Source organism: Strongylocentrotus purpuratus, unplaced genomic scaffold, assembly GCF_000002235.5.
Source record: "Strongylocentrotus purpuratus isolate Spur 01 unplaced genomic scaffold, Spur_5.0 spur5_scaffold_20, whole genome shotgun sequence".
NCBI classification, from domain to species: domain Eukaryota; kingdom Metazoa; phylum Echinodermata; class Echinoidea; order Camarodonta; family Strongylocentrotidae; genus Strongylocentrotus; species Strongylocentrotus purpuratus.
The window spans coordinates 13675085-13696467 of NW_022145606.1; the positions used below are offsets into that span (position 1 = coordinate 13675085).

Sequence of the window (21383 nt, forward strand, 5' to 3'; positions counted from 1 at the left end):
CAATGGAGCTAATATGGACAAAGAAGACAAGGACGGCCACTCTGCATTGTACAGCGCTGTAATGAATGGTCATCTTGATATAGTACGATACTTTATCAGTCAGGGGGCAACAGTGAATCAGGTTAGTACTAAAGGCTGGACTCTTTTAAACATCGCATCAGGGTACGGCAAACTTGATGTCACAAAATATCTCATCAGCCAAGGAGCTGAGGTGAATAGGGGAGATAATGACCGTTGGACTGCATTAAACGTCGCTGCTCAGGAGGGTCAACTTGATGTCACCAAATATCTCATCAGCCAAGGAGCTGAGGTGAATAGGGGAGATAATGACGGTTCGACTGCATTACACAGTGCTGCTTACAAGGGTCATCTTGATGTCACCAAATATCTCATCAGCCAAGGAGCTGAGGTGAATAGGGGAGATAATGACGGTTGGACTGCATTAAACCTTGCTGCTCAGGAGGGTCAACTTGATGTAACCAAATATCTCATCAGCCAAGGAGCTGAGGTGAATAATGGAAATAATGTCGTTATGACTGCATTTCACAGTGCAGCCAAAAATGGTCATCTTGATGTCGCGAGATATCTCATCAGTCAAGGAGCCGAGGTGAATAAGGGAGATAAAGACGGTAGAACTGCACTACCCAGTTCTGCTGGCAATGGTCATCTTGATGTCACTAAATATCTCATCAGCCAAGGAGCTAAGGTGAATAGGGGAGATAATGACCGTTGGACTGCATTAAACTTTGCTGCTCTGGAAGGTCAACTTGATGTTACCAAATATCTCATCAGTCAAGGAGCTGAGGTGAATAGGGGAGATAATGACGGTAGAACTGCATTACGCTGTTCTGCTTCCAGGGGTCATCTTGATGTCACTAAATATCTCATCAGTCAAGGAGCTGAGGTGAATAGGGGAGATAATGACGGTAGAACTGCATTACGCTGTTCTGCTTCCAGGGGTCATCTTGATGTCACTAAATATCTCATCAGTCAAGGAGCTGAGGTGAATAGGGGAGATAATGACGGTAGCTCTGCATTACACATTGCTGCTCAGGAGGGTCAACTTGATGTCACCAAATATCTCATTAGTCAGGGAGCTGAGGTGAATAGGGGAGATAATGATGGTAGGACTGCATTACACAGTGCAGCCAACAGAGGTCATCTTGATGTCACTAAATATCTCATCAGTCAAGGAGCTGAAGTGAATAAGGGAGATAAAAAAGGTAAGACTGCATTACGCGGTTCTGCTTTCTATGGTCATCTTGATGTCACCAAATATCTCATTAGTCAAGGAGCTGAGGTGAACAGGGAAAATAATTACAGCGGGACTGCATTACGCAGTGCTGCTACCAATGGCCATCTTGATGTCACCAAATATCTCATCAGCCAAGGAGCTGAGGTGAATAAGGGAAAAAATAACGGTTATACTGCATTACGCGGTTCTGCTTCCAATGGTCATCTTGATGTTACTAAATATCTCATCAGCCAAGGAGCTGAGGTGAATAAGGGAAATATTAACGGTTGGACTGCATTACGCAGTGCTGCTACCAATGGTCATCTTGATGTCACGCGATATCTCATTAGCCAAGGAGCTGAGGTGAATAAGGGAGATAATCGTGGTTGGACTGCCTTACACGATGCTGTTCAGAACGGTTGCCTTGATGTTGTTAAAGTCCTTATGGCAGGAGGAGCACAATTTGACGTAGGAGATATTCACGGCCAGACACCTCTACACCTGTCCTTAGTCCTCGGGTACGGAAGCATTGCTGATCTATTCCAGGACCGTTTCAATTCCATGGTAAACATTGAACAAAATTATCTTTATTTCAAATTCATCTACCTTGATGTTTCAATAAAATTCATGAATGTAAAATAACAAGCAATGACATTCAATTTAGAGCAAATAATGAATTGGCTACCTATTATTTTTGTTTCAGAATTGACCAGCTCTAAGCTGACTCACTGCCTTTGTATTACCACTATTAAGAATACATAATTTTAACTCCAGTTAGAACTCATTGCTGTTTTATAGACTTCATAGACAAGATACAATGACTCGAATCACTGGATTTCCTTATTAGTTGTTATTCTGTTAATGCTTAATGTTTCTTTATTTATTATTAAGTTTTCACGCTGCGCAATTTCTTATATCCAGCTCGACCAGGATGATTTAACGGATATCCATTTTGCCATCCAAGAAGGTCACACCTCTACCATTGAGAAGTTAATTTCTGAGGGAGCTGATCTCAATATCCAGTCACCTGACGGACATATGTGTCTCCATGAAGCCATTAAACTATGCAATAAAAGCGAGACTGTTGTGGCACAAACTGACACCCTTAGAAAGGTGAGAAACAGCCACGAGACCGACACCAGACCGACGAGAGTCGGAACAACAAATTAAATTACGTCAAAATATTGGTCAGTATTGGAGTGTTCCTGACATATCATTCTTCTCTAGGTCGGTAGTTTAGTCCTATCTGAAACCCAGGATTGGTCCTACCAAACAATGTGTACGATGCGGTGTGTGTGTGTGTGTGTATGGGGAAGTTTTCAACGTAAATAGGGATTTACACTACTGTAAATCCAAGAGACAGCATAAAACCATGGACCTTGGTCCATGGTAAAACCGTTTTTGCGATGCTCATCCACCTTGAATATTGATGGACGATACTGTACTAAAAATAATACATATACATGTAATTGTTTTTTGTTTTAGATCTCCGATGATTATTACAGGGGCGAACTATCTCCTGAGAAAGCCTTGGTGTTTTATCTCCTAGAGAATGGAGCCAAGTTAGATGTGAGGGACGAGAGAGGCAATCTACCAATCCAATATGCCAAGGACGAAGTGGTCAAACAGATGATTTTGTCGAGGTGATTCTTTCATATCATAAGGAATATAATTGCCCCGTCAATTTTCGGGCACAAGATTGCTAACAGATCGAACTATTTTTTTTGAGATTTGGTAACGGAATGACATTTTTAAAATAGCAATTCCAATGGCTTTATTGTAAAAGTGAATAGTTTATTTTACAAGAGATGTGTTAGTGGAACAATTAGACAATTATTCAAAGTGACAATTGTGACTGTTAATTTGTTCGAGTCTTCTAATTCACGCCTACAAGGTCGACTACTCTATCTCTCTTTTCCTTCTACTCATGTTAACGATTCAAATTTTCTACCATGTTCTTTTTTAAGATATATTCTAACTGTAGTTCTGTATAAATCTGTATTTTACGGCATTACCAGTGCAAAGGTATGTTTTATTGTCTTCTTCTTATACCTAATGCTAAGATTAGAGCATCATTTAAAAAATAATAATTGTCCTCGATAGGTTTCTGCCTAAATTGTATAGAAATGACTGAACCACTTTTTACGTATGATTGATTTCAGGTTACCTTCTTTAGAGGAGATCACGTCACATCGAAGTAAGCACATCCAAACACAAGAGCTTTTTCAGCACAACAGCTCAATTTGTGCTCCTAATATATTTTTTCTTATCCATTAAGTCACTAATTAAAGTCTAGCAATGATTAAAACGTGGTATTTTAGGTTTGCAATCTGAAACAAGAAGGGATTTACTGATTTGGGGTAATTTACACACAAGTCATCAACTTACCTCTTATGAACACTTAAATTATATTCCTGTATGTAGACCCACCTCTAAGGCTTACATCAATGGTCAAATACGAGAGATAAACGCTGAACGAGTCCCAAAATGGAAAAAAAAAAGATAAATTAAAAGATGGTTAGACAAAAAAGGAATGTAGAGAATAGCCTATTGATTTATTATAGGCCCTCAATTAAATATTACACACTTGTTTTGATTATCAGAGTTTGATAATTAACACAACTTTTGTAAATGGTCATGAAGTCAATTTTCATTGTGGACAAGATTAGAATGAGAAAGATATAATATAGTGTTTTTCATTCCAATGGCTATCCATACACTTTTACTTTGTTGTTAATATCTGTTCTTATAATCGTGTCATTTTTTATGTTTTGAATAAACAACAGATGAGCCATCAACACCTGCCATCGTCTCAGTTGAGGTCAAAAGCAATACCAGTCAGGAAATTGAACTAGAAGACCATGGCGTATCAATGTTTATTCCTCCGGAGGCTGTTAACCAGAGTGACCGGTGCAAGATCACCTTTTCTCTCTTACGAGACCTTCCAAGTGTTGACCTCCAAGATGATGAATCGGTGGCCTGTTACGGGATCAGATGTGACCCTCCAAACATGATCTTCCACCAACCTGTTAGGATTAGGATACCACACTCTACCTTGACCATCAACCCTGATCAAGTGAAACCATACATTGTTTCACATGTATGGGATTCTGTAGACGGTAAGTTCATTTGGTCAGGTGCTGAAACTAATCCGTTTTTAATGCTAGAGTAAACAAACATTGAATGCTCTGACATCACTTTGCATCAAACCAAGCAAAGCATATTCGGGACAACACTGATGAGTAGCGATATGTTTAAGTGGTAGAGATTGGTTTCGTAGTCCGGAGGTCTCGGTTCCGAAACCCAGTCGATGTGCTAGTGCCCTTTGGTTAATGATTAATTACCGACTGAAATGAAGAGGACTTAAAGGTGTTTGTCTCCTTGTTGCTTTTTAACAAGTTTACTGCTTTCCTAGCAGTCGGGTAAAATAACGAAGCAAAATAAAACAATGCAAATATAAATTCTGAGTATACGATGCCCGGTTATGTTCTTCGTTTTTCATTCATAGCAGGTAATATAAATTTAAATAGACTATATGTACGCTAAAACTTGACTCTTAGAAACTGAATTCCGTGGTAGCCTCAGTTTTAGGTATCGTCGTAATCACAGCGCCATAACGTCGTGAAGAACAATTTACAACTTGAATTTTTCTGTAGACATCTTCATTAAAGAGAAACGGGTGAAAAGGGAGAATTAGTGCTCGTCGGGATGGCTTATCTAAATTAAAACAATTTGAACTAATTATTCTCCACAAAGACAACATTAGTGACAGAAATATTGGATGTCACTATACAGTTTAAAGGACATATCGGCTCCATTGCGAAATAACACTTCTTTAAACAGATGCATTTTGGGTTTTTTACCCATTAACAATAGATCTACCAAGAACATCTAGAATGAGTTCATCCAGCTCACCAGACGAACCACCGTACTGCAGAGTGTACACGAGACATCTTGAGTTGTACATTGGTCACTGTGCTGAGTGGTGGGTTCTTATACCTCTTGAACAACAGGTGATCCGACACCAACTTATGTGCACTCCATACATCCCAGATACGATAGAAAGAGGCAAAGAGATTGAAGTGCATCTTCATATCCATGCGAACCTTCCTGGGATGGACGCGGTAAGCAAAACGCACCGGCACCATGAAATAATCATAGCATTGTCTAGCGGTCTAGAGAGGCCACTGGTATCATTGGCGGGGGAACCAACATATTAGATGCAACCGTAGAAGAAATAGGAAGGAACTAGATTATAGATTGAGGCAAGGGTGTAGGGGGATGGAGTTATCTTCTTACCTTTCCACTCGCTATATATCCTTTTTTCTCTCTGTCCCCGATCTTCCATCTTTTTTTTTCGAAACATGCTATGTTTACCTGTAGTCAAAACATCTAAGCTACTGTATCTACATATTCAGGAATTTTATCTAAATAATCACGCCGTATCGTTTTGCCGCCTTCAGATGATAGGAAGGAAGGAATATAGGACATAATTATCTGCGACCAAAGAACTTACTGATCCATTAATGCCGCGAGACATTAACAAATATGGATGATGTGAATGAAGAGTTTCACGATGCTGTGTTGAAAGGTAATCTTGAAGCCGTCGAAAGTTTGTTAAAACTTGGTTCAAACATAAATCAAATAAACAAAAATGGAAACACACCCTTACACATAGCGCTCCAGAATAACCAGGAGAATGTCATCGAGTATCTCATAAATCATGGAGCTAATGTGGAGAAGGCGACTCCAGATGGACAAACACCCTTACATCTTGCTGCATCACTCGGACATCTTAAAACAACGAAATGTGTACTCAGCAATGGAGCTAATATGGACAAAGAAGACAAGGACGGCCACTCTGCATTGTACAGCGCTGTAATGAATGGTCATCTTGATATAGTACGATACTTTATCAGTCAGGGGGCAACAGTGAATCAGGTTAGTACTAAAGGCTGGACTCTTTTAAACATCGCATCAGGGTACGGCAAACTTGATGTCACAAAATATCTCATCAGCCAAGGAGCTGAGGTGAATAGGGGAGATAATGACCGTTGGACTGCATTAAACGTCGCTGCTCAGGAGGGTCAACTTGATGTCACCAAATATCTCATCAGCCAAGGAGCTGAGGTGAATAGGGGAGATAATGACGGTTCGACTGCATTACACAGTGCTGCTTACAAGGGTCATCTTGATGTCACCAAATATCTCATCAGCCAAGGAGCTGAGGTGAATAGGGGAGATAATGACGGTTGGACTGCATTAAACCTTGCTGCTCAGGAGGGTCAACTTGATGTAACCAAATATCTCATCAGCCAAGGAGCTGAGGTGAATAATGGAAATAATGTCGTTATGACTGCATTTCACAGTGCAGCCAAAAATGGTCATCTTGATGTCGCGAGATATCTCATCAGTCAAGGAGCCGAGGTGAATAAGGGAGATAAAGACGGTAGAACTGCACTACCCAGTTCTGCTGGCAATGGTCATCTTGATGTCACTAAATATCTCATCAGCCAAGGAGCTAAGGTGAATAGGGGAGATAATGACCGTTGGACTGCATTAAACTTTGCTGCTCTGGAAGGTCAACTTGATGTTACCAAATATCTCATCAGTCAAGGAGCTGAGGTGAATAGGGGAGATAATGACGGTAGAACTGCATTACGCTGTTCTGCTTCCAGGGGTCATCTTGATGTCACTAAATATCTCATCAGTCAAGGAGCTGAGGTGAATAGGGGAGATAATGACGGTAGAACTGCATTACGCTGTTCTGCTTCCAGGGGTCATCTTGATGTCACTAAATATCTCATCAGTCAAGGAGCTGAGGTGAATAGGGGAGATAATGACGGTAGCTCTGCATTACACATTGCTGCTCAGGAGGGTCAACTTGATGTCACCAAATATCTCATTAGTCAGGGAGCTGAGGTGAATAGGGGAGATAATGATGGTAGGACTGCATTACACAGTGCAGCCAACAGAGGTCATCTTGATGTCACTAAATATCTCATCAGTCAAGGAGCTGAAGTGAATAAGGGAGATAAAAAAGGTAAGACTGCATTACGCGGTTCTGCTTTCTATGGTCATCTTGATGTCACCAAATATCTCATTAGTCAAGGAGCTGAGGTGAACAGGGAAAATAATTACAGCGGGACTGCATTACGCAGTGCTGCTACCAATGGCCATCTTGATGTCACCAAATATCTCATCAGCCAAGGAGCTGAGGTGAATAAGGGAAAAAATAACGGTTATACTGCATTACGCGGTTCTGCTTCCAATGGTCATCTTGATGTTACTAAATATCTCATCAGCCAAGGAGCTGAGGTGAATAAGGGAAATATTAACGGTTGGACTGCATTACGCAGTGCTGCTACCAATGGTCATCTTGATGTCACGCGATATCTCATTAGCCAAGGAGCTGAGGTGAATAAGGGAGATAATCGTGGTTGGACTGCCTTACACGATGCTGTTCAGAACGGTTGCCTTGATGTTGTTAAAGTCCTTATGGCAGGAGGAGCACAATTTGACGTAGGAGATATTCACGGCCAGACACCTCTACACCTGTCCTTAGTCCTCGGGTACGGAAGCATTGCTGATCTATTCCAGGACCGTTTCAATTCCATGGTAAACATTGAACAAAATTATCTTTATTTCAAATTCATCTACCTTGATGTTTCAATAAAATTCATGAATGTAAAATAACAAGCAATGACATTCAATTTAGAGCAAATAATGAATTGGCTACCTATTATTTTTGTTTCAGAATTGACCAGCTCTAAGCTGACTCACTGCCTTTGTATTACCACTATTAAGAATACATAATTTTAACTCCAGTTAGAACTCATTGCTGTTTTATAGACTTCATAGACAAGATACAATGACTCGAATCACTGGATTTCCTTATTAGTTGTTATTCTGTTAATGCTTAATGTTTCTTTATTTATTATTAAGTTTTCACGCTGCGCAATTTCTTATATCCAGCTCGACCAGGATGATTTAACGGATATCCATTTTGCCATCCAAGAAGGTCACACCTCTACCATTGAGAAGTTAATTTCTGAGGGAGCTGATCTCAATATCCAGTCACCTGACGGACATATGTGTCTCCATGAAGCCATTAAACTATGCAATAAAAGCGAGACTGTTGTGGCACAAACTGACACCCTTAGAAAGGTGAGAAACAGCCACGAGACCGACACCAGACCGACGAGAGTCGGAACAACAAATTAAATTACGTCAAAATATTGGTCAGTATTGGAGTGTTCCTGACATATCATTCTTCTCTAGGTCGGTAGTTTAGTCCTATCTGAAACCCAGGATTGGTCCTACCAAACAATGTGTACGATGCGGTGTGTGTGTGTGTGTGTATGGGGAAGTTTTCAACGTAAATAGGGATTTACACTACTGTAAATCCAAGAGACAGCATAAAACCATGGACCTTGGTCCATGGTAAAACCGTTTTTGCGATGCTCATCCACCTTGAATATTGATGGACGATACTGTACTAAAAATAATACATATACATGTAATTGTTTTTTGTTTTAGATCTCCGATGATTATTACAGGGGCGAACTATCTCCTGAGAAAGCCTTGGTGTTTTATCTCCTAGAGAATGGAGCCAAGTTAGATGTGAGGGACGAGAGAGGCAATCTACCAATCCAATATGCCAAGGACGAAGTGGTCAAACAGATGATTTTGTCGAGGTGATTCTTTCATATCATAAGGAATATAATTGCCCCGTCAATTTTCGGGCACAAGATTGCTAACAGATCGAACTATTTTTTTTGAGATTTGGTAACGGAATGACATTTTTAAAATAGCAATTCCAATGGCTTTATTGTAAAAGTGAATAGTTTATTTTACAAGAGATGTGTTAGTGGAACAATTAGACAATTATTCAAAGTGACAATTGTGACTGTTAATTTGTTCGAGTCTTCTAATTCACGCCTACAAGGTCGACTACTCTATCTCTCTTTTCCTTCTACTCATGTTAACGATTCAAATTTTCTACCATGTTCTTTTTTAAGATATATTCTAACTGTAGTTCTGTATAAATCTGTATTTTACGGCATTACCAGTGCAAAGGTATGTTTTATTGTCTTCTTCTTATACCTAATGCTAAGATTAGAGCATCATTTAAAAAATAATAATTGTCCTCGATAGGTTTCTGCCTAAATTGTATAGAAATGACTGAACCACTTTTTACGTATGATTGATTTCAGGTTACCTTCTTTAGAGGAGATCACGTCACATCGAAGTAAGCACATCCAAACACAAGAGCTTTTTCAGCACAACAGCTCAATTTGTGCTCCTAATATATTTTTTCTTATCCATTAAGTCACTAATTAAAGTCTAGCAATGATTAAAACGTGGTATTTTAGGTTTGCAATCTGAAACAAGAAGGGATTTACTGATTTGGGGTAATTTACACACAAGTCATCAACTTACCTCTTATGAACACTTAAATTATATTCCTGTATGTAGACCCACCTCTAAGGCTTACATCAATGGTCAAATACGAGAGATAAACGCTGAACGAGTCCCAAAATGGAAAAAAAAAAGATAAATTAAAAGATGGTTAGACAAAAAAGGAATGTAGAGAATAGCCTATTGATTTATTATAGGCCCTCAATTAAATATTACACACTTGTTTTGATTATCAGAGTTTGATAATTAACACAACTTTTGTAAATGGTCATGAAGTCAATTTTCATTGTGGACAAGATTAGAATGAGAAAGATATAATATAGTGTTTTTCATTCCAATGGCTATCCATACACTTTTACTTTGTTGTTAATATCTGTTCTTATAATCGTGTCATTTTTTATGTTTTGAATAAACAACAGATGAGCCATCAACACCTGCCATCGTCTCAGTTGAGGTCAAAAGCAATACCAGTCAGGAAATTGAACTAGAAGACCATGGCGTATCAATGTTTATTCCTCCGGAGGCTGTTAACCAGAGTGACCGGTGCAAGATCACCTTTTCTCTCTTACGAGACCTTCCAAGTGTTGACCTCCAAGATGATGAATCGGTGGCCTGTTACGGGATCAGATGTGACCCTCCAAACATGATCTTCCACCAACCTGTTAGGATTAGGATACCACACTCTACCTTGACCATCAACCCTGATCAAGTGAAACCATACATTGTTTCACATGTATGGGATTCTGTAGACGGTAAGTTCATTTGGTCAGGTGCTGAAACTAATCCGTTTTTAATGCTAGAGTAAACAAACATTGAATGCTCTGACATCACTTTGCATCAAACCAAGCAAAGCATATTCGGGACAACACTGATGAGTAGCGATATGTTTAAGTGGTAGAGATTGGTTTCGTAGTCCGGAGGTCTCGGTTCCGAAACCCAGTCGATGTGCTAGTGCCCTTTGGTTAATGATTAATTACCGACTGAAATGAAGAGGACTTAAAGGTGTTTGTCTCCTTGTTGCTTTTTAACAAGTTTACTGCTTTCCTAGCAGTCGGGTAAAATAACGAAGCAAAATAAAACAATGCAAATATAAATTCTGAGTATACGATGCCCGGTTATGTTCTTCGTTTTTCATTCATAGCAGGTAATATAAATTTAAATAGACTATATGTACGCTAAAACTTGACTCTTAGAAACTGAATTCCGTGGTAGCCTCAGTTTTAGGTATCGTCGTAATCACAGCGCCATAACGTCGTGAAGAACAATTTACAACTTGAATTTTTCTGTAGACATCTTCATTAAAGAGAAACGGGTGAAAAGGGAGAATTAGTGCTCGTCGGGATGGCTTATCTAAATTAAAACAATTTGAACTAATTATTCTCCACAAAGACAACATTAGTGACAGAAATATTGGATGTCACTATACAGTTTAAAGGACATATCGGCTCCATTGCGAAATAACACTTCTTTAAACAGATGCATTTTGGGTTTTTTACCCATTAACAATAGATCTACCAAGAACATCTAGAATGAGTTCATCCAGCTCACCAGACGAACCACCGTACTGCAGAGTGTACACGAGACATCTTGAGTTGTACATTGGTCACTGTGCTGAGTGGTGGGTTCTTATACCTCTTGAACAACAGGTGATCCGACACCAACTTATGTGCACTCCATACATCCCAGATACGATAGAAAGAGGCAAAGAGATTGAAGTGCATCTTCATATCCATGCGAACCTTCCTGGGATGGACGCGGTAAGCAAAACGCACCGGCACCATGAAATAATCATAGCATTGTCTAGCGGTCTAGAGAGGCCACTGGTATCATTGGCGGGGGAACCAACATATTAGATGCAACCGTAGAAGAAATAGGAAGGAACTAGATTATAGATTGAGGCAAGGGTGTAGGGGGATGGAGTTATCTTCTTACCTTTCCACTCGCTATATATCCTTTTTTCTCTCTGTCCCCGATCTTCCATCTTTTTTTTTCGAAACATGCTATGTTTACCTGTAGTCAAAACATCTAAGCTACTGTATCTACATATTCAGGAATTTTATCTAAATAATCACGCCGTATCGTTTTGCCGCCACTACGATTGAAATTCTGAATGCTTTGTCTCTCAAAATTTGCGAAATAACCCTTCTTAAACAAATGATTTTTTGGGGGGTTACCCACTAACAATAGATCTACCAAGAACATCTTCACGTATCGTTTTGCCGCCATTACGATTGAAATTCTAAATGCTTTGTCTCTCAAAATTTGCGAAATAAACCTTTTTATTAAACAAATGATTTTTTGGGGGGTTACCCACTAACAATAGATCTACCAAGAACGGCATCACGTATCGTTTTGCCGCCATTACGATTGTACTTGCATTAAGTTTGAATATTACTTTTTATTTGAATAAGATTCACTTTGTGACGTTTACTCAAGGCTTTTTATACTATTTTCGCACAGGAGGTTCAAGAGGCGGAAAAAAAGCAGTCATACCGCAAGGTTCATCCCTCGGTTCCAATCAGTATTGCAACAAAGTCTGGTGACGTTCAAGTCACGTGCTGTCGTCAGGATGAGTTTGAGCAAAGCAAGGTAATTACATTTAAATTGTTTTTCTTTATTTTCTTATTGTCCGTTAGTTTCTTGTAAACGCGGTATCTCAAAAATAAAATAAAATATGACGTTCAAACCTGGTGATAATGTGTATCAACATAGGGACACGACCTCTTGAGATTCTGGGGAAAAGTAGGTCAAAGGTCATGCAGAGGTCAATGAAGTCGTACCATTTCACTGCACTCATGGTAATTCAGCTTCTGGTGAAATGTGCGGAAATAAAAATTGCACAGATGGCGGATGTATACTTTCGACTGCTTGCATTCAGAAAGCTCTTGTTCCTAATATAAATCTATGTTTAATGGTTTACATTCAATACATCTGTTAGTTCTTTACTCTTTGTACGGTTTTGAAATTTAACTCCCTATACCTATATATTGATTTTTTTTAAATATTACTCGTTAGTGCGATTATCCTTATTTTATAATTATTCTTTCCTGATCAACAGTTTTATCATAAATATGATTACTATAATGAGGATAATGCAAAATTAATATCATTATTATTTTTATTATCAATAATATTATTATCACCATCATTGTTATTATTTTCAATATCATATTTCAGTCTGGACAACAGGCTATCTCTCAAAAAGATATTCAAAGCAAACTGAAACACAGCTTTTTACTACCCGTGACTTCGCGTAAGGAGAATACAGACTTCCCAGTAATTATCACGATTACACAGGCTGGAAAGGTCGGGGTTTCATTATCTGTTGCTTTCTTAATCAGATACTCAGGTATGTATAATCCATATCTATTTATTTTAGGCATTATAATGTTCTGATGAAGCATAATTATAACTGAAAAGTGTTGTATGAGTTTAAAGCGTTATGGATAAACTAGAATAGCACAATCGCAAACCATTTCAAACACTGAAACTAGTTCAATTTCCACGAACTTTTGAATCACCTATTGAAATGTGCACAGATACAAATGACATGAGCGTTACACATTATTACAATAGGCCCGGACTGAAAATGCGCTCGAGTTAATTTATTCACAAGTCGTTGCAATCGTGCTGAATTTACTCCAATAAGAACAAAAATGCTTGGAAAGAGATGAACTAAAATACATAACCATGTCGATATCATAGGTTAAACAGTTGCATAGCCATATTATGGTGATTCATTGGTAGGGTACGCTGCTGTGTGACCTCCGATTCCAGTCGATATGTTAGTCAGTGCATTTTTTGAGAAATATTGACACTAAAAGTGAACACCCGTCGGAAAAATACATAATCAGATTTATATCGGTATATTTTGTAGGACTCTTAGAGGACCTTTGTTAAAAAAAAATTTAGAATATGGTTTAGATAGGATTACTTATTAGCAACTACACATCAGAACATCGATTGCTATATTTTCCCCATTTCTTTTCTATCACAGATGAACTGAAGTATGAACCTTCTTTAGAACCTGCTTCCTTCGATCGGTAAGCTTCCATTTGGACCAGTATTTTCCTTTTATTGTTTTTGCCAATGAAATGAATTTTACATTTATATCGCTGTTTTATCAGTGGCAGCATGGGTAGGCCTATTAGGGGCGGGGGCGGGGGTTGGTGGTGACGGAGACAGGGGAGGGAAGGTGATTTTTGTCTTAAATTCGAAACGACTTCCTGCACAACTCACCATCTCATTCTCACTTATCCACTGATCGAGTTTAGGATAGCAGCTGACATGAATTATAAATAGGAGATTTCATTGGGGGAAAATGGAGTCACTTCAGCGAAGTCAGAGACCCATTATTGTGTATTCTCCCTGGTAATTAAACGCCATTCGGGTGTTTACCCAATGATATGTGTTGGGATTCAACCAGGGGGGAGCTTACTTGTTTTACGAACAGTTTCTATGTCATGCACTGGGCCCTCGGTCAATCACCCCGTCATCATCGTCAGTTACATTTTACTGCAGCCTGTAAACAATCGATGTATTTCCTTTTTTTTATAATTATTCAGCTGGTTGAAACCTTTCTTGAGTGTGCTCTTTATTAGTATTATTAGAAGTATTATTATTAAAAGTAGTATAGTATTTTCATCATTATTATCATTACAATTGTGATTGCTGTTGTTGCTGTTAAATGTAACTGTTGTTATTATTATTGAAACTAATTGTAAAGGTATCGCGGTAATTAGTTTCAATAATAATAAAAAATAGATACATTTAACAGCAACAACAGCAATCACAATTTTAATGATAATAATAATGAAAATACCTTTATCTCGCTTTGCAGGGTAGTCGAAGAAGTATCGAGGAGTGACCTGGAAGATATCGATGTCCACACCATTGCTGAAAAGATGACAGTGGATCAGTTCTATGATTTGGGGGTAGCTCTCGGTTTCCGAATTCAACAGTTGGATGTCATAGAATACAGGAGGTTCAGAGACAGACAGCAGGCTACCTATGACATGTTGGTAACATGGCGACAGGCACAGGCCTCTGGTCGAGAAGCAAAGGAAACGTTCCTTTCACTCATGAAATCTTTAGACTCACCTACTGAAGAGATGGAGAGGACAGGTTAGCCGATGTCAATCCAACTTTCTTTTCGACTTTAGTTTGTTAAGAGATTAACGGTTTTGATTGTGTTGTCGATAGCTAAATATGCTACTAATACAGAAGAATAAGGGGTATGATTACGATAGTTTATTCCAAAATGCTTTTTTTTTTAAAGACGAAGCAAATGTCTACCAAAAGGTTTTTAATCAAACAAAGAATGAAACAAAAGATCTGAGGGCACTTATGTTCAAATTAATGTTGTACGTTTATGCATGTCTAGTGATCTCTATTTCGTATGGTTTGTTTGACATTATCTCATAGTCATGAGTTTCAAAAATATCGTATGTATAGTTCTCACAGAAAAGGGTAAAATATCCGGAAATTGTGGTTTATGTCAAATTCTTCCAATTGCAATATATTGAAGGAAGGAAGTATTATACAAAATGAATGTATTTTTACTCATTCTAAAAGTATTTTATTGTTGTAAGTATCGCTGCTTAATCATATCAAGCACTTAAGAAATGCATGATAGAACAGTGAGAGAGAAAGAACAACTAGCTATACCAACCTTGCTATCAGCTACCAAGTTAAAATAGTCTTCTCTTTTTTCCTTATATCTTTACATGTATATCGTCTCCTTTCACTTGATCTACCTTCATCAGACATCGGTTCTGCTTGGTGAGTCTATGAATCCAATGCTACTATCTCTTTATATTTTTAAATTGGTATCCAAGTTCATAATACTGTAACAATTTATGGACTTTAAACTAAGTACATGTAGAGGTGTTATACAACATTCTGTGTATTCGTAAAAGGAATATGGGATTACTGATAGATTGCATTAACTAGAACAGTACGAACGTTAGATATGACACTGAATGAAAACAGAAACAAGAGGAAAGAAAAGAAGATGAGGGGGGGGGGGGGGAGAAAGCCAAAGACAAAATTGAATATATAAATGCATACGCACACTCACTTATATATATATATATACCTTGGTATATTTAAATATATATATATATATGAAGAGCTTGATTCCGAAAGGAGCTAAATCCATATTTTATCAAAACTGAGTTTTTTTGTCTTAAAATAATGGTTTCCTACATGGGAACAAAATGCACTATATCGCATTCTAAATTTTCACCAGGAAGTATGATTTTTTTTAGTTACAATATCATGTTTCATTCCAAAAGGAGCTAAATCCAAATTGGTTCCATTCCAAAAGAAGCTAAATCCACTTTGGGTAAATCAACTTTTTTGTTTCTCCACTTTCCCTTCAGCCATGTACCTTCATATTGTTATTTATGTTAAAGGTGTCGCCCTGGACCAATAATATATGATAAGAAAAAAATCTTCCAGTTATTTCTAATTTGTTACTAAATTATTAAAATTTATGGATTTAGCTCCTTTTGGAATGAAACATGGATTTAGCTCCTTTTGGAATGAAACGGATTTAGCTCCTTTTGGAATGAAAATGTGATAAGTTGTTTACTTTCTTTTCAAAAGGTATTTTTAGATGTGATTTCACTGTTATTATTTAAAAGGAAAGGTTAGCAACTAAATTTAAATAAATTTCAGTGACTTTATTGAGGAAATATTCTAAAATATCACAAATTTTAGGTACAATATCATGTTTCATTCCAAAAGGAGCTAAATCCACGAAAAATAAAAATCTAAAAATTAATTTAAAAAAATCAGAAACAACTTCTAGGTTTGTTTTAATCATATATTATTGGTTCAGATTGACACCTTTAACATATATAACAGCATGAAGGTACATGGCTGAAGGGAAAGTGGAGAAATAAAAAAAAGGCGATTTACTCAGAATTACCCAACGTGGATTTAACTCCTTTTGGAATGAAACTCTTCATATATATATATATATATATACCAACCTTTTCCCTCTGGTGTAAATAATATTTCTTTCACCCAACAGTGAAGTCTCGGACAAGACACTTCTCGCATTCTCCAGGAAGATCAAACCAGAGCAGTTTTCCGAGATTGGCGGAAAGCTGGGACTCGATAAGACAGAGCTTGAACACATACAACACCGGACACTGTCTAACAGGAAAGACGCTAACATCCAAATGCTTTCCAAATGGAAAGCATCTCAAACATCAGGGACTGAAGCAATTCAGACTTTAAAACTTGTTTGGGAGTCTGTCCAAGCAGTACCAAAGGTGGAGAACGTAGAAGGTATGGGTACAACGATTAAAATCATGCCTGATAATACGTGAAACGCTTCATAGTATCTCTTTTTATTTATCCAGGACTTCGTCAAGGACAATTTTCACAGGATAAGAAGAATCATGCATACTATCTTGTATAAGAACACGAAGTATTCCTATGCAAGAAATTGCAAATAAACAATACGAGGTCACATTTACCGGTTTTAACAGAGTGTTCAGCAGGATAGACAATAACATGTACCATAAATGTGAACCATGTTACACTCTCTGGAGAGCGGGGAGGTCGCTTTCTGACACCGTTTATTAGGATGATATATTTCTCTAAATGTGCAGAAATATAGTTTTTCACACATTCCATGGCGTGTTATAAAGTTTAGACTTTAACAGTAATTTAATGCAAGGTTAATACATGATTTTAATGCGACGCTTTTAGATTATATTACTAGGTAATCATGTGTCTTTTTTCAGACGAAGGTAGTTCTCGTACACTAGAACGAACTCCTGTGGAAAAGACGAAACCAAATGAACCTAGTTGTGAGCAGGAAGATATGGAGATCATTGTAACTTCAGATTGTGGTAAGTAGACGCACAATTTAGTGGTCCATGTTTGTGAAATCATAAAATTGTATGACCTTCATGCACTGTTAATGTCATTATACTAGTGATATGGGGATTGTGTAGAGATAGAGGAGTTCTTAATCTTCCTTTACCATTTTTTTGCAATATCAAATTGGTATGGATTATCAATTTTATATCTCGAACCAAACTGAGGTTATAGAAATTAAACAAAATCACCTACACAAACAAACAGAACATTTTTCATTACATTGAATGTTCTTAAAGCCCTACTGCATTGCATATAGCTACTTGTGCTCTCTATATAGCAAACAATGCCTTATCGGTGCCCGTTGGTCCCCCATGATCCCCTTTTCTTATGTTAATTGAGAATTGATTTGATGAGATAACCACCTGTCAGTGACCTTGCACGGAGGTCTAATCCCCCTGGCCAAACTATTGCAGAAGGGTTTAAAATGTTTTATTTTAAATCAAGGAATCATATTTCTTCAAAGATGATGTTCCTAGTGTAACTCCGGGAAAACATACGGAGTCTCCTCTGGACCTTGACCGACATGGTGGAGTACCAGACACCAAAGAGCTTTGCAGCTTAGCCCTTTCAGTGAAAAGTCTTTCAACTGCATGTTCACTTGGGAAAGCCCTCCGTATGAATGATAACCTCATTGTTGGATTAATCGATCTACCCAGTTCGTCAGTACTCCATAAGGTCGTTGAAGAGCTCATAGACAGTTGGCGGAATGGGTTGAAAAAGGAAGAAAAAGAAGATGAGATCGCTAAGCTTCTCTCGGAGTACAACATCCCAGATATCAAAACAGGTTCGTTAGGTTCAGTCGTAATCGTGCTAATAAGAACATATACGTTTTGCTCTTTCAAAGAAAAGTTCCAAGTTCAAACTTGCATTTCATTTATGTTTCACATTCCATTAATTTCAGTTTATTGGCGTTAAGGCAATAGGATAATAATACATAATTATGTATATTATACAGTAGTACAGACGATTTTTAGTAGGTAAAGATTTCTACCAAAATGTATCTAAAAACCATGAAAACTATTTTTGGTTTCTTAAATTGTCCCTACATTCATCAATGTTTTACATTTGATTTCACTTTTTTAAGACGACATCAATATCCTCATTCATCACCATCATTATGCTATTTGCATTAACCTACATATTTCCCCTCCTTCCTATTGACATTTGCATTTTTTTCATTGTCCACAGGCCGTGAAAAAATCTCAAAAGTCATTGGATCCAAGACAGACCTAGTGGACTTGTGCCATCGCATGAACGTTAAATCTTCTGATGTTTTGCAGATCATGAGCAAATTTGTGACCTTTCCGCCTCACATGATTGGCCGTTGTACTCTAAAGATGCTTAACGAATGGGTACACCAAGGTGGGACTAGGGAGAGGCTTCTGAGGGTTGCTCAGGCTTTCCATTTTAACGATGCAGCAGTCAAGATAGCAGAAGGTAGTGCCACTGCACAACTACACTGTATTTCACATTACATTAGATTGGGTAGGCCTCTTTGATCAGTGGAGGAAAACAAAGTTTTATAGATTCATTTTGTTTACTTACTATTGCCTGACTATAACAGATATCCACATTTATAAAATCGGCAGGAGCCTGTGCAACTTAAACTTATATTAAGAAGGAGCCATCATAAGCCGCGTTGATAAAACACGCAAAAGGAAATTATCCCTTAACCAGTTATCTTTCAGACCTAAGAAGCGCGGTATGCCAACAAATTAACTTGTTTGAATTTGCAGGAACTTCTCGGAAATTTTGCTAATGATGTCTATCTTTTAAAACATTGTCCATATTTTACTTTATACAGCAGAGTTCTAAGAAAATAAATTTGGAAAAGCGAGATTACCATTCTGTTTCTATTTTACTCGAATCACATCCCGACTCGAGATGATTGTTACATTTTTATTTAAACGTCTATAAACATGCCTTGTTACACGTTTATTTCCCAAACACTTTACATTAAAAACTATGGTCTGCCTTGTAAATAACTATGAAATCAATTTGGCACAACTTGATATATCGTATAGATAAACTGTAGTCTTGTTTGCTTCATGTTTCATATTGGGATTATCAATGGCTTGTTTCCTTCTTATCTTCCCTAGCCATGAAATGCCAACCAAGTTATATGCCTTCCATCTCGCATGACATCATTGACCACAAGGGTGGAGAACTGACCATTGAAGAACTTGGTATTACCGTATCTGTCCCTGAAGGAGCTATACCTAAAGGGATGAGATCAGTTGTAACTCTTCGCGTCCCAACTCATGACACCCCTAGGCTTCCTGTACGGGAGGGTGAGGTAGTCATTACACCAGTTGTAGAAGGTTCTCTGACACAAGAACTGCTAAAGCCTGCCACGGTGGTATTACCACACTGCACCAATCTACATGAACGTAGAGACGACTCTCCTGTTATCTTGTACACGAGAACAAGACCAGGTACAAAGTAATCGACATATTTTGATTATGTTCTCTTGAAATAATAAGTACACTTCATAACTTGCAATTTGAATCTCAATAATTTGACCAAGTAGGTGAATAATTGACCTGTTTATAACAATAATTGAGCTGGTAAAATAATATTGAATGATTTTGCAATAATAAAGAAAAATTATCTCTATGCCATTCGAATCAACTCCCTAAACAAAGCTTAAATGAAGTCAACTATCAGAACATGGATTAAGTCGAAATTAATTCCTTCTCTACTAATAAGCCTATATTATCAGGGAGTAAGATAATATAATCTATATTTGTTTCTTCTCTAAATCAAAGGAACTTTCGGTCGTAGGAACTTGACTCTGTCACAAATATCAAAAGATAAGATAACGTTTTGCACACGTCATCTTCAAGTCTGGGCTCTGTCATCGACTGATCTTCAAGGACTCCAGCTGAGATGTGTAGTCTTCCAGCCTGTCTTCATGACTCCTGCAGAGAAACCAACTCTACGTGTGTACTTACTTCATCCATATAGGAACCGTATAGAGGTATTTATATCAGATATTCTTTTTCTACCATCTGCGGGCGCCCTTTGAAACTGTGATTATTAAATGGTTCCCCTGCGGACCATTTAGGTTTCGAAAGGCATATGGTAACACTTAACAATTTACGGAAGTACGTCTTATTATTTCGTTCACAGTATCAGACTGCAATATCAGATCATAATTACGAACAAAAAGAGAAGAAGGCAAAGAAACTGATGAGTCTTTGGGAGGAGGAAAATGAGGAAGGAAGGAGGGAATGATATGTGTTAGGGGAGGGGGGGGGATGATGGAAATATCAGAAGAATGGATGAGGAAGGGGCGAAGGGGTGAACAGATGGAAAAGTAAAATGCACTAAGCACTTTTTTTTTTGGCTCAACGGGGGGGGGGGGGGTGCCTCAAATATGTAACAGATAGGTAACACATTTCGGGACCGAACTCTTCATTAATACTACTTAATTTCTGACTGTTTATTCATTAAAAAAATTCTACTATTTCATTGATGCATCAACACTTTAAATGAAGTTCGCATACGTTTAAGCAAAGGTAATGTATCTGTCTTTTGGCAGGCCTACAATAGTTAATCATCTACAAGGTTAATCATCTGCGTACAATTTAATCATTTTGCAATATCTAGATTTGGGTTTTATATGTCATATTCCAGGATTTAACGAGGAAGGAGAAAAGTTCTTCTGTACCATACTGCCAAGTCCTGGAGGAATTCACGTTCTCTATAGGATCAACAACTAGTGACCTACAGATTTTGTTCGACGACGGGACGAAACGAAACAAAAGAATGGTGAATATGCCTGAATTTTATTCCATAAGGTTCGTTGAAGAATAGTGGTCAACCA

The 21383-nt window shown here is 37.9% G+C and overlaps 2 protein-coding genes across 2 annotated transcripts; both read left to right on the forward strand.

The window, feature by feature from the left end:
* The first annotated feature begins 1678 nt into the window (after positions 1–1678).
* Positions 1679–15436, forward strand: LOC115918218 (ankyrin-3-like). Its single transcript, XM_030993677.1, has 17 exons — positions 1679–1798; positions 2156–2347; positions 2720–2877; positions 3397–3431; positions 4021–4353; positions 5111–5358; positions 5930–6175; positions 8210–8401; positions 8774–8931; positions 9451–9485; positions 10075–10407; positions 11165–11412; positions 12116–12244; positions 12833–13004; positions 13653–13698; positions 14531–14779; positions 15421–15436. Exons 1-16 carry the CDS (start codon positions 1679–1681, stop codon positions 14553–14555), a joined length of 2670 nt encoding a protein of 889 aa, XP_030849537.1. The 3' UTR covers positions 14556–14779; positions 15421–15436.
* LOC105444008 lies at positions 14560–20038 on the forward strand. The gene is made up of 7 exons (XM_030993678.1): positions 14560–14779; positions 15421–15436; positions 16695–16954; positions 17416–17523; positions 18018–18338; positions 18743–18991; positions 19654–20038. Exons 1-7 carry the CDS (start codon positions 14560–14562, stop codon positions 19998–20000), a joined length of 1521 nt encoding a protein of 506 aa, XP_030849538.1. The 3' UTR covers positions 20001–20038.
* The last annotated feature ends 1345 nt before the right edge of the window (positions 20039–21383 follow it).